General features: G+C 37.8%; 1 protein-coding gene across 7 annotated transcripts in view; it reads left to right on the plus strand.

The window, feature by feature from the left end:
- Window positions 1-14,361, plus strand: part of PTPRM (protein tyrosine phosphatase receptor type M) — a 732,676-nt gene that overhangs the window by 187,497 nt on the left and 530,818 nt on the right. For 4 of the 7 annotated variants that reach the window (XM_027766560.1, XM_027766561.1, XM_027766562.1 and 1 more), the window contains exon 5: window positions 13,282-13,456. In XM_027766560.1, coding sequence (XP_027622361.1) covers window positions 13,282-13,456 — 175 coding nt within the window. Of the gene's footprint in view, window positions 1-10,831; window positions 10,942-13,281; window positions 13,457-14,361 lie in introns of those variants that run through there. The other 3 variants (XM_027766563.1, XM_006164012.3, XM_027766564.1) reach the window with 3 other exon arrangements.

The raw sequence follows: 14,361 nt of genomic DNA on the forward strand, positions 1-14,361 counted from the left end.
AAGATCCCGAGAGGAGAATGGAGGAGAAGGGATTGAGGCATGGCCATCCGCCCTAGGGGGTGACTTCTCGTTTTCTGTTTTTATGTCTCTCTCTTTCTGGTGAGCACACGCACCCTATAGCAAAAACCTCTTAAAAAAAAAGACTGAAGAACTTCTAACTTTATTGGTATTTTTAATTATTGAATTTTTTACATATATCTTATCATATTTAGATGAGCTTTTGAATAAAATGGAAACATTTATTAAATGATGTTTAGATATTACAAGTATTTAATAAAATGAACTATATCTAAATAACACAAAGAAGTTCTCAATTTCCATAATCAAGTTCTACCTGAATGAGCGTCCATGAGATGTTCAAGTAATATGTTAGTTCAGGTAGCTGTGTAATACTTTGGCTATCTGAATATTTATTAGCCAATTAAAGTGTGCTTATCAATATACATTGTCATACATGATGACATTAGTACAAAATTGGTACACATTTGGACTAGTTCAGTAATGGCCTAAAAATCAAAGGGCAGCACTCTCTTAATTATGAAACCAAAAATATGGACTGTAGAAATGATATTTGTTGGAATATCCAGTTATCCATTGGGTTTAGATTGTATGTTTCAAACACAATTACTCTAGGTCTTGCTGATTTTGTTTGTGATGTCTGTGGTAAGAATTTTAATCGGTATCTTACAAATGGGCATATTTGAAAGCAGGATATCACAGACCATTTTCACTATTGAAGAAAGAATAGTGTAGTTTAACCCCCACCTGTATAGCTGAGGAAAGGGGATAGGCTCATATCTATCTCCTCTAAGCTCATGCGCTCAGAGCAACTCCAAAATGCCTGAGATTGATTAATTTGCCACAAGTGCTGCTAACTTCCCAGACCTCAATTTCTTTCCATCATTGCTCTGATTATTGCGAAACTATTTCTGAAAGACTTAATATGTATCTTTTTGCTGGTAAATTACTGCTCATTTAGAAGTCTTAGAGTTAGTCCATTGCATAAAGAAGGTTGTAAGTCTAATTTAAATAACTATCAGTACTTTTTTTGTAGCGTGCTCAAATTGAAATACGTGCACGTTTAAAGCCACTTTTGCTTTTATAAAGAGCTGTATTTAACCCACTAAGATCATTTTCTCTCAGGCATCCTCATTATGGTTGTTTCATTATGTTAACAAAAGATGGATCAGCAAATTCTTCAACCGCCCTGGACATCCAGTTACCATGCTTTGCGTGGAGCCTAGGATGTTTGTGGCCTAGGTCATCTCTCATAGCAAATTCTGACATTGGAAAGAACACCCTCAGTGCCCACTCTTGGCCATTTCTCCTTGTCTTTCTATCATGCTGTTAAGAATGCAGAGGGCCAGCAAGTGGTACAGTGGTAAAGGTGTCAGACTCCCACATGACCAACTGCAGTTTGAGTCCTGAACACGGCGGCTTGAACGTCATGCCACTCATGCCGTGTACGTACCCAAAATCCAGAGAGGAGAATGGAGGAGAAGAGATTGTGGCACGGCCATCCCCCCAAGAGGTTGATTTCTCTCTTTCTCTCTGGTGAGAACACATACCTTCTGGCAAAGATCCCCTTAAAAAAAAAAAAAAAACAGAGCTGCAAGGCTTGACAGGACTGCCTCTTTCTAACTCTGAAAACTGAAAATTGGGAGAAACTTAGCAGATAAATTTGCTATCTCTACCTGATGGACGTTTTCGTCATTTTGTTCTGATAGAATAAGAGAAAGGTTCCCCAGAGGCTCCTGGGAAGGGAAGTTCTGAACACATTGTCCTTCTGATCATCACTCTCTCGAGGAAATGCTAACAGGAAAAGACTCACAGGCCTTTCTGTACCTCTTCTGAGTCGGAGGTATTGGGCTGACCACTACTCCTGCACTTCCCAGGAATCTGGAGACCTAGGGACATCTTATAATCAAATAATTTATCCACTCCTTCAATATCTAAATCCCTTTTAATGTCACTACCTACCCTCCCTTGAATGTAGGCATGTTTTGTGCAAGAGACAGCACTATCCCCAGCAAAGATCCTTGCCATTGTGGATTTGTGTTCTAGCTGGAGAGATAGACAACAATCATAAAAAGTGAGGAAAGTATGTAATATGTTAGGAAGTGCTTGGTGATATTAAAAAAGGAGGAGTGAGGCAGTGTTCTGGAGAAGCATGCTTCAGTTTTCAGAATGGGGTCAAATAAGGCCTCATTGAGAATATAAATGTTATACATGTGAACACTTGAAGGAGATGGGGATAGGTGGGAGTAAAAGGAAGACAGTCGCCTCAAGGAAGGAGCTTTCCCAGAACAGAGTGTGACTGGTGTGGGCTCAGCCAGAAGTGTGATAGGGCATGGCAGAGTGGCACTGGGGCTGTATGTACAGAGAAGGAGGGCTGGCTGTATGCATTCTTGGAGGTCACTCTAATTACCTTAGCCTTTATTCTAAAATCTACAGACTGAACGTTTTCCATATCTAATTAGTAGCAAAACCTACCCTTGCTTTGTAATTCTTTTTTTTTTTCTTCTCAAGTTGCCAGGTCTAGAACTCAGAGTAGTTTCCCATGTGAGACCAATGGCTTTAACCACTACACTACCAGCAGGCCCATTTTTTTGTTTGTTTATTTATTTACTTTGCTAGTCTATGAGAGAGAGAGAGAGAGAGAGAGAGAGAGATGCATTCTCAATAGATTCACAAACCGAAAACCTTCTCAGGTCGGTCAGCCTCACAGAGTGTTCAGCCCGGGCCTTTGCTTGTGGTTTTTGCCTCTCCCACCCCGTCCCTCCTGCTCCTTTCTTCCACGTGCTCCCTCCTGTGTTTCTTAGGCCAACTCTTCCCCATTCCTTTTTGACTTTTGGTCTTTGTCCTGCCATTTGTCCCTTTTTCCTCCTTTCTCCGTCTCACGTTTTCCTTTCTTTCATCTGGCTTTTCCATCTTTGCGCTCTCCTTCCTGTTAGTTTGCTTCAGCTGTTCCTGGTTTGCTCTCTGCTCATTTCATCCATCTGGCTTGATACCTCAGCAGTTGCCTGTCTTCCAGCAGCTATTCAAGCTCATGCACCCAAAGTGGAATTTTCTACCTGTAGGAAATTACTGATAGTATCACAGATTTCGTTGGCATGCATCAATCTGAGTGGTTAATCTTACAGCTATTTAAATATTGCCATGGATTCTAATTCTAAGTAGGCATTTGAGTAGCATGACATGCTCTGTACTTAAATTATCTCCAGCACACTTAATCTTACTTAGTTTGATTTAATATGCCATTTTTGAAAATATCTATTTATGGCTATCAAAGGTGTGAATTTCAAGGAATATCCTTGTCCTGTAGAAAAAACATCATTATAGACTGTATCTCTGAAAACAACAGGGGATTTGTTATTTTTGAAAATATCAAAAATGGGGTTCATTTTAATTTAAAAATCCTACCTAGTAAGAAAATAATGTGGTCCTATAAAAAGCATTTGGAACCACAACAATAAATAGAAATATTTTTTCAAATATTTGATCTTTCATTAAAACAATGTACTAGTTAAATGTATAACATTTTTATTTGTAAAAAAATTTTATGAAAAGCAAAATTCTTGTAAATGGATACTAACTCTCTCTAGATATTGTACGTTATTTATTAAAAAAATTATAATTTTTAACCTAATAATTTCTTTTTTTTTTTGGAGGAGTTTTTGCTATAGGGCACATGCGCTCGCCAGAAAGATAGAGACAGAGATACAGAAAGCAATAAATCACCCCCCAGGGGGGAATGGCCACACCACAAACCCTTGTCCTCTATTCTTGTCTCAGGATCTTGGGCACTCATGCACATGTGCCCAGTGTGAGTTTAAGCCACTGGGTCCAGGACTCAAACTGTGGTTGACTACATGGAAGTCCAGCGACACAGCCATTATGCCAACTGCTGGTCCCAATAATTTCACATTTTTAAAAAAGAATTATTTTATTTAACTTTATTTATTTATTTTAATTTGACCAGAGAGGGAGAGAGTGAGAGAGAACGAGAGAGAAAGAGAGGGAAAGTGAGAAAGCAAGCTGTCAGGTCCAGGACTCGAACCACTCGGCCATGTGGGAATCCCGTGCCCTAAACCAACACGCCATCTGCTGCCTCCCCCCCCAATAATTTCACATTTTAATATCTAGTCCTAGGAATTATCTTAGTATCATTTGTAATAACAAAAAGTATAAAAAAATCAAAATGTATGGCAATAGGGAAATAATTACATAAATAATTCCCTAACAGCTATAACCATAAAGTAGGAAGCATTAAAAAGCATGTTTCTGAAATTGTTTAAAAATTTTCACAAGTATCACAAGAAGTTTAAACAAAGATATGGGTTTAGCCCAATGGCCTACTGGTTAGGAGAACCAGACCTCAGGTAGCTTGATTCAAAGCCTGGGCCTGACAGCTTGTGAAACACACCAGGCACATGCATGCCCCAAATCCTGTGAGGTTAGAGAAATGGAGAACAGATTGAAGTGGGATGTGGATGCTTTCTCTTTCTTCCTTTTTCTCTGTCCATCCATCTCTCTATGGGGAGCACACATGCCTTCTGGCAAACAAACAAACAAAAAACCTATAATATTTTAGGCCACCATGTCAAATTCTAAGTTAAAATAATATGTAACAGAGAAACAATACAGTACACTAACACAACATATTGATGTGAGTTTCTCTAAGTGATGTGATTTTGCATAGTTTTTTTGTTGCCGTTTGTTTGTTTGTTTGCTATAGGACGCGTGCGCTCGCCAGAAAGACAGAGAGACAGAAAGCGAGAAATCACCCCCCCCAGGGGGGATGACCATGCCGCAATCCCTTCTCCTCCATTCTCTTCTTGGGATCTTAGGCACGCACGCACACGGGCATGGGGTTAGTTTAAGCCACCGGGTCCGGTACTCGAACCGCAGTCGACTACTTGGGAGTCTAGCAACATAGCCATTATGTGAGTTGGTGGTCCCGATTTTACATAATTTTTTAAATATCTATTTTTTTTTACTCTATTTAAAATAAGTTTCTGTAGTAAACACTTAAATTTAAAAGTCATTTCTAGGAACCAGCAGATGTCATAATGGTTGTGTTGCTGAACTCTCACATAGTTGACTGAAGTTCTAGTCCCAGACCTGGTGACTTAAACCTCATACTGAGCATGTGTGCGTGTATTCCCAAGATCCCAAGAGGACAATGGAGGAGAAGGGATTGCGGTGTGGCATCTCCCCTGGGGGGGATTTCTCGCTTTCTGTTTCTCTGTCTCTTTCTGTCTTTCTGGCAAGTGCACGTACCCTCTAGCAAAAATCTTTCTTAAAAAGATATTGTCATTTCTTCTTTTATTGTCTTTGAGAATATCTTCAGTGCAGGTCTAAATCAGCACATCAGCTTAGCTATCATTTTGTAGACATAAGGAATGGTCTGCTCTCTGGATTCTGCATTTGGCTACTCTCTGCCTAGTTAAATAAAGTCTATTCTCTCTTTCCTCTGCTGTCCCTGCTCGGACATATCTGGTCTACTTTATGGCTCTCATTTTTGTTCTCTTTCTACTTTTCATTCAACTTACCACATGTATTTTACCTAGTCATTGCAAACATTTAACCTACACTTGAGTTTATTTTAGGGAAGTCTTCAAATTTAGATGCAAATCCAGAGTTTGTTGAACTGCAGATAGAGTAATGACGTTTTATTAACTGTTAATACACATAACTTGAAATATACTTTTTTGACCATTTTAAAGTGTACAATTTAATGACATTAAGGACATTTGTTTGTAACTATCATCACTATCTGTTCCTAAAACTTTTCCATCACCAGAACAAAAATGCCTAAGAATGAACTCACATTCTCCCCTATGCCCAGCCCCTTTGAACCACCGTTTTTAGTCTCTGTCTCTATGATTTTGCTGATTCTGAATACTTCACATAAGAGGAATCATATTTGTCTTTTAGCGACTGGTTTATTTAATTTAGCACAATGTCCCTACAGTTTATTCACCTTGTAGAATGAGTCAGTATTTTTCCTTCCCCCCCTCCACTTTTTTTTTTAAGATTTATTTTATTTAACTTTCTTTCTTCCTTTATTTTAATTTGACCAGAGAGTGATGGGTGAGGGGGGGTTGGGTTAAGTGAGAAAGCAAGCCACCAGGTCCAGGATTCCAACTGCAGTCAGCCTTGTGGGAGTCGAGCACCCTTAACCACTGTACCACCTGCTAGTCCCCCTTTTTAAGGTTGAATAATAATCTGTTATATGTATATATCACTTTTTGGTTTTTTGCTCTTTTGTTGATGGAAAGTTGTTGCTATTCACCTTTTGGCCATTGTGAGTAAAGCTGCTGTGAACATTAGCATATAAGTACCTATTCGAGTCCCTATTTTCAGTTCTTTGGATTGCATCTAGGAGAATGGCTGGATAAAATAATAATTCTACATTTAACTTGATGAAAAATTGGCAAACTGTTTTCCACAACTGCTGAATCATTCCTTCCAGCAATACACAGGGTTCTAATTCCTTTGCATTTTTACCAATACTTGCTGTTGTCCTTTTTCTTTTAGATAATAGCTATTTTACTAGGTATGAATGGTATCTGATTTTAATTTTGACTTTAGTTACCCCAGTGACTAATGGTATTGAGCATTTTGTACGCTTATTCGCCATTTGTGTATCTTCTTTGGAGAAAATGTGTTAGTCCTGTACCTATTTTCTAATTGGATTTTTGGTCTAGTTGAGTTGTAAGAATTCTTCATATATTTTAGATCTTAATACTTTATCAGATATATGATTCGCAAATATTTTCTTCCTATCTGAGTTGTCTTTTCACTCTTTATAGTGCTTTAGGATGTATAAATTTTTTTAATTTTAATGAGGTTCAATTTACCTATTTTCTGGTTTTGTTGTTGGTGCTGTAATTTTGGCATCATATTTAAGAAACAAATTCCAAATCCAAGGTCATGATGATTTTTCTCTATTTTTCTTCTAAGAGATCTATAGTTTTGGCTCTCAAGTCTAGGTATTTGATGCATTTCTAGTTGAATTTTTGTATGCGGTATAAAGTAAGGATCTAACATCATTGTTTACATGTGAATATCTAGTTTTCCCAGCATCATTATTGTAACCACTGAATGATTTTATACCCTAATTAAAAAATAATTTGACAGTATTTGCAAGTGATTACTTCTGGGCTCTATTCTATTTCATTTGTCTATATATGATTGATTTTATATCATTACTACACTGTTCTTTGATTACGGTAACTCTGTAGTAAATTTGGAAGTTGACCACTGTGACTCCTCCAACTTTGTTCTTTTGTTTTGACTAGAGTGATAGCTTTTGAATAGAGTTTTTTCCAGTGTGTAAGACCCAATATGACCTTAGATTTTCAATGCAGCTCTGACAAATCAGGATGCACAAGTACTGTACATCTTCAGAAAGCCACGGGCCTTTTCATTTCCCTGATGATCATCCTATTAGTTTTCTATTGCTGCTATAACAAATTACCCCAGATTTGGTGGTTTATTATCTTACAGTTCTGAAGTTCAGAAGTCCTAAAGCAAATTGACAGCAGGGTTGGTTCTTTTTGGAATCCCTAGGGGATAATCTATTCCTTGCCTTCTTTCTGCTTCTATGGACCTTTATTTCTTGGCTCTTGATCTCTTCTATCTTCAAAGCACATCACACCAAACTGTGCTTCTGTCATCACAATACCTTTTTTGCATTTGGCTCTCCTGCCTCACTAAAAGGACCCTTGTGATTACACTGGGCTCACCCAGATAACCCAGCATAATCTTCTCACCCGTAGATTTTAATTTTTAATCATATTTGCAACCTCCCTTTTATTGTGTAAAAAATGTATTTCCAGGTTCTTTAGCATAGAATGTAGACATCTTTGGGGACTAATGTCATTGTTTACATGTAAATTTCCTGTTTTCTCAGTACCATTTTTGGTGACCACTGAATGATCTTATACCCTAATTGAAAGTCAGTTGACCATATTTGCAAGTGTTATGATGAGTTTGGGTAATGTTGCTGACCAAAGAATACATAGAACCTTTCAAATATCTTTTTCTTTTCCCTATTGGTCTTCCTGTAAATAGAGGTAAATATTCTAGTTTTAGGGCTTGGGGTATAAATCTATTAATTTAACAGAACCAAATAATTGTTTTATATACACACACACATATATATATATATATAATTGTTTTATATATACATACACACACACATATATATTACTAATTAAATTAATTTAGTAATTCTTAAAAAAAGAATTTTTAAAATTCTTTTTAAAATTAATTAGTTATTATTTTAAAATTTGCTATGGGACACATGTCTACATGAGAGAGAGAAAGCAAGTCAACAGGAGTCATGTGGAAGTCCAGCGTCCAGCACCCTAACCACCATGCCACCTGTTGGCCCCTGAGATATTTTTTTCTACTGAGATTTTGATCACTACAGTTATAAAATATTTATCAAGTTCTATTTATTATTCGTTGGGATACACAATATAAGTATGATCTTACCCCTGACTTTGAAGACCTTATGATCTGCTAGAAGAAAGAGATGCTTCTACAGTATGATATACTTTTGTTGATTTCAATTTTTAATATCTTTAGAATCCTTCCCTTCCACTCTGGCATCTTTCTTTTGTCATTTGTTACTATGTTTTTTTAAAAAATTGTAGCCACTAGCATATCTACTGACATGTTCGTGTCACCCCTTTGCCTAAAATCCTTCACTTTCTAGCATCAGACAAAGTATAATCCTAGGCCTGTCATCTTCCTTGGTGAGATCCACATTCTGCTTCTCTTTCCAGCGTTTTCACCTGCTGTCTCTGGAAGCACTTCTAGCCACATGGATATATTATGCTTCCCCTGGAGTTCTGTGCTCTCTCAGTTTCTGCCTTTTACAGAGCTCCTTTTCCTCATTGGACTCTATTCCTCCTCCTTCCCTGCCTAAAAAACTCCTATGCATCTTCAAGCCTGACTCAAGCATGTCCTCTAAAAAGCCTGCACTTAACTACCCCCAAATAAGTCCCCTCTTCCTCTATGGAGACAGTTCCCTGGATGTCTGTTTTTCTAACCAGTCAATTCTATTATGTGTAAAAGGTTATTCTTTTAACTCTGTGCTTCCTTACATAGCAGAATATGTGCCTCATAAAAGACATTCCCTGAGTGCTGGTTGAGTGAAGGATTGAATCTATGCATATATGAATAACTTAATACCTGCAGATTTGAGCAAAACGTGATTTGTTATTACTGTGTGCCTCCTGTACTAAAATGATTGCTGGTTAATTCTGAATTTCTCATCTCCATTTATCATGAGAAACTGAATCTGACTTTCTATGTGATTAAGAACATGGGATTTAGGGTGGGCCCTCTAGCTCAGCAGTTAAGTGCAGAGCATAGAGAGATGGCTCTCACAGGGCCAACTGCAGTTCTAATCCTGGCCCCAATGTCTTGAAAAACACACCAGGTATGTGTTTGTGCATGCCTTAAATCCTGACAGAATAGAGAATTGGAGGAAAAAGGATTGTAGCATCCCATTGGAGATTCTCTCTCTTTCTCCCCCCCTCTATTCTCTACACCCTAGCATGTATACATGTATTCTGGAAATAAAAAAAGGATTATTCCCGAAAGTTCACAACTCATTAGAGTTGTACAGAGTTGATAGTCTGAAGCTGTTTATTTCATAGGGAGAGTCCGTGGCATGAAGACAGAGCAACTTTGAAGTAATACTCCTCTCAACATATGTAGAAATCCAAAAGAAGGTTTTCTTACACTTGAGTGCCCTCAGTACAGCTTTGAATAGTTTTGAGGGATCAGTAAGTGCATACTTTAAAATTCTTTTGAATAAACATTCTTTTGAAATTGACTTCTCCTATTAGGGAAAGTATTATAGGATTACTACAAAAGTATATTCTTACAGGATTCATGCCACAAGTAAATAAATAGATGTATAGATAGATAGGCAGACTTATGGTATTTTTGTTGTTGTTAATGCACAAAAGAAATATTTATAGATATGAAATCTGCCTTTCTTTAGGGCTTAATTTCTTTCCTAAAAAAAAAAAAAGAGAGAGAGAGAGAAGATATGTGTTTTTTTGGAGTGGAAAAAAGACAAACTGAATTTTAGAGGGTAATAAGTCTGGGGTTATTCCTAGTGGTAAAATTTTATTTAATTTTATTTATGTATTTATTTTGGTGGGAGCAGAGGTTGGAGACTGAATGCTGAATGTGTGGCGTGCTGACAGGAACACTTTCTCCAGCTGCAGTGGTGAGGGGTGACACGCTGTTTTGCAGTGCTAAACTTACACGCGAAGGTGTTAGGTTCACTTCCTGAAGTCTTTCTGTACACTGTGCACATATGCATGCCTATGATCCTAGCTGGCTAGGGCTGAGGTAGATTGCAGTATGAAGTCCCTGGTTGGGGTGCTTGTGTGTGTGTGTGTGTGTGTGTGTGTGTGCGTGCATGTGCACACATGTGTCTGTCTATCTTTCTCATGGAAGACATAAATTCATGAGCTTTTAAAATGATGTTAAATTTTGCTGTGTTCGTTAATATCTTGGTTCTGTTAGATCAAATTTAGGAAATTAGTATAACGTGTATATACAAAACACACAACTTTCTATTCTGACTTAATGATTTTCGAAGGAACAAACAAGAATGATTTTATAGGTAATACTAAAGTTAATGGAAGAGTTGGTGGAACTCTTCTTTCCCACTCCCGTTGTTTCCTTCCATGTGGCAGGAACTTTATTAGTGCAGTACTCCTGGCTGCATTCTCACTGCCCAAGCAGGAGCTTCCTGGGAGGAAGTGCTGATCATGCATAGCCCAGCCCATTCTGTGGGGGAGCTAACTGCCTATGGGAACCTGGTTCCTCCATCCTGTGAGTTGTAACGCAGCGTTCAACATATGGGAGGCCTTGTGATTTTCTAGTACAGCCTGTGACTGGGTGGGTGAGTCTGTTTAATTCTGTGTTAGTAAATCTGTTGTTTCTGCACACCTAAGCCATACTCTTCAGTGTCAAGTTTATCAGTAAGAAAAGTAGTATTTCGACAGCTTGTCTGCCTTTCTCCTTGAACTCATCACCTAATTAGTGCAGAATTCCGGTGGGGATGGGTCATGCCAGTGCCCTTGCATATATGTGTAAATTCTCATGACAGCACTGAAAGAGAGTTAAATCATCTCCAATTTACAGAGGAGGAGTGTGAGGCTGTATGAAGATAAGCCACTTAGAATGTTCCTTTCTAGTCCATTAGAACATCCTGCCAATGCAAACATTAAGACAAAATCTTGTGAAGTACTTTGTCAAATAAAAATCACCAAATAATACAGATGAGTTTTATTTCTTTGTAACCTAGTTTCTTCATAACTATAATACTCATGTTTTAACAGGGCCTGAAGTCCCTGAATACATAGGTATTTGCCCACTTCTCCCTATTACACTGGCTGCCTTAACTTCATCCTGAGCCTTTAGCTGTTTCTAACCACTTTAGGCTTCCTATATTAGTTCTTGTGACTATCAACTTTCCTTCCCCCTTCCTTTGTCTGGTTAGTGCCTACTTACCCTTGAGGTGTCAGCTCACATGTTCTCAAATTGGCTTCCCACAGTCACTATATCTGTGATTGGTTCACAGTTTGGTTTCTGCCAGCCATCACGTCTTTCCCTTCTCCCTCTTGACCATCATTCCTGATTATATATTCATTTCAAACCTCTACTCCTCAGTCAGCTGAAGCCCCATAACCATGGTAACTACTTTTTTTTTTGTTTACCCTTGTGAGTCAAGTATCTTGACCCAGTAATAGCATGTAGTTGGTGCCCGAAGAATGGTTGTTGGATGACTAATGGCCATAGTGCTCAGCATCATGCATCAGCCTTGAGGCCTTTGTTTGATGTTTTCTAGTAATACTTACACATATGATGTTAAAGATAGCCTCTTTCTTGATCATTGCAATGAAAAAATGGCAGAACTGAAATCTCTGACTCCTTTTTGAGCTTGTTTTAGTTATGCTATATGTGTGATCAATGTATATTTTTGTGGTCTGAAAAAAATTTTAGGGCATGCGTACAATATATAATAATCAAATCAAGGATATACCTATATTCATCTTCTTTCCCCAATCAGAATGGTTATGTTAAAAACAACAATAACTTTTGAGGCTTTAAACCATCAGGAACATAGAATGGATTTCCAAGTGCGCCTAACTGAATGGCTTACTTCGTATATGGGGATCATAAAATACAAACTGCCCCAGCAGTGGAACCTGCTTTATTTAGTCCTGGAATGTGGCATGTAAAGAGGAAAGTCTCTCTTTTTACCTTCAAAATCAATCAGGAACGTAGAATGGATTTCCAAGTGCGCATTAACTGAATGGCTTACTTCGGATATGGGGATCATAAAATACAAACTGCCCCAACAGTAGAACCTGCTTTATTTAGTCCTGGAATGTGGCATGTAAAGAGGAAAGTCTCTCTTTTTACCTTCAAAATCACTGAAAATTATTAAGCAGCTACTTCTGCTTGTTTTTATATCTCCAAGAAGAACATCACAAAGTTTGTACCAGTCTCCCAGGCCTATTCAATAAGGAATATGCTAGTACCTAACTTACATGTTAATGTTAGACTTTTTAAAAAGTTTTTATTGTTGATTTTTCCGTGAAAGCGAAAGACAGAGACAGAGAGGTCCTCCACAAGATCTTCATACCGCAGTCCACTCTCAGCCTCTGTCAACCAGGATCAGAAGGTGTACACTGTACACCCCCTTCATGTACAAGACTTCACACACCTAGGACATTGCGAAACGTTGCATTGCCACTGTGCCACTGCAGATGGCCAATGTTAATATTGTTCTTGATAAATTATTTTCCATTCATATATAAAATGAAATTGCCTATAAGGTAGTGAATAAACTATTTTTGTTTCCCAGCCAAACATAAAAAAATTAGGTGTTAAAAAAGACAAAATATTTATAGTTTGAAAGAAAAGTACAGATTTTTTTCATTTTTTTTCTCTCCCCTTGTTGCACTAATTTGAGATAATTAGTATCTTACAGGGGCAAAACAAAACAGTTCTGCATGCTTAATTTTGCATTCCCTTATCTTTAAAGTGTTGGTTATGGCAGGATTTCATTTCGTGGCCAACTCTTGTGGAACAAATGCCCATGGGTAATAAACAACTGAACCAGGATCTTCATAAAAAAGACATTGTTAATAGGATGCCATCAGGTATATGACTGTTTTGATATGGCTGTTGATGTACCTTTTTTCTGTCCTCCCTACCCTCATTGTACAGGGCATTGATGTACGAGATGCTCCTCTGAAGGAAATAAAGGTGACTAGCTCCCGACGATTCATAGCTTCATTTAATGTTGTGAATACAACAAAACGAGATGCTGGAAAGTACCGCTGCATGATTCGCACCGAAGGAGGTGTTGGGATATCAAACTATGCAGAATTGGTAGTTAAAGGTATTTAATATGTTTTTATGCCCTAAAATTGTCTTATCAAAGTAGACATGTTAATTAGTTCATTATTTGTTTAAAGCTTGAACTTATCCTTGTCTGTTTCTGAACAGTAGTTTGATGACAGGCTATATATACTGATGGATGGCCTTCTAAGTATAAATTTTGCACATGAGAAATATTTTTGAAAAATATATTTTATTTATATTGGTTTAGTTGCATACAAAGCCATGAATGTGCTCTTGGCAAGGTCTTCTGCCAACTCAGTGTACCAAGATTACAACCTATAAATTTTTTTAAGGAATAAAATTTTTTACTGATAGAAAATCACTTAAAATGCAAATAGTCACCAGCCAGGGTGTTTATGATAGCAGGGTGGTTAATAAAATGAAGCAGTGTCAGTATAAAAATGCTCAGTCATATCACATAAGCCATATTGATAATTTTGTGTTAACATTCATAATGTTCCAGTTAGGTGCTGTTACTATATTTTGCGTGACTGAAAAATTGACATTATTTTCAAGAAAGTGAGGGATGAGGATAGAAAAAGAGAGGGGAAATAAGTTTCCTTTAGCTGGTTTAATGCTTTTTTGTGGACTGAGAAGTTTAGAGTATTAAGATGCTAAGGTAATTTCTGGACCCAGACAGAATAATTTGGCCTTTTAGGTGTACCTCAAGGCATTTGAGACAACCTGTGCCAGGCTGTGACCAAGGAGAACAGAATGATAACTGAGTTTTTAATTCATTTTTTACTTTTGATAAATGTGGAACACAAAACTGATCTCTTTTGAATGGGCTGTTCCTTTTATCAGTGTAAAATATGCATGTGGCGGGAACCAGCAGTTAGCGTAATGGCTATGGCGCTGGACTCCCACGTGGTCGACCGCGGTTCGCGTCCCGAACCCGGTGGC

This window comes from Tupaia chinensis, unplaced genomic scaffold (assembly GCF_000334495.1).
Source record: "Tupaia chinensis unplaced genomic scaffold, TupChi_1.0 Scaffold143584_1, whole genome shotgun sequence".
Taxonomy (NCBI): Eukaryota; Metazoa; Chordata; class Mammalia; order Scandentia; family Tupaiidae; genus Tupaia; species Tupaia belangeri.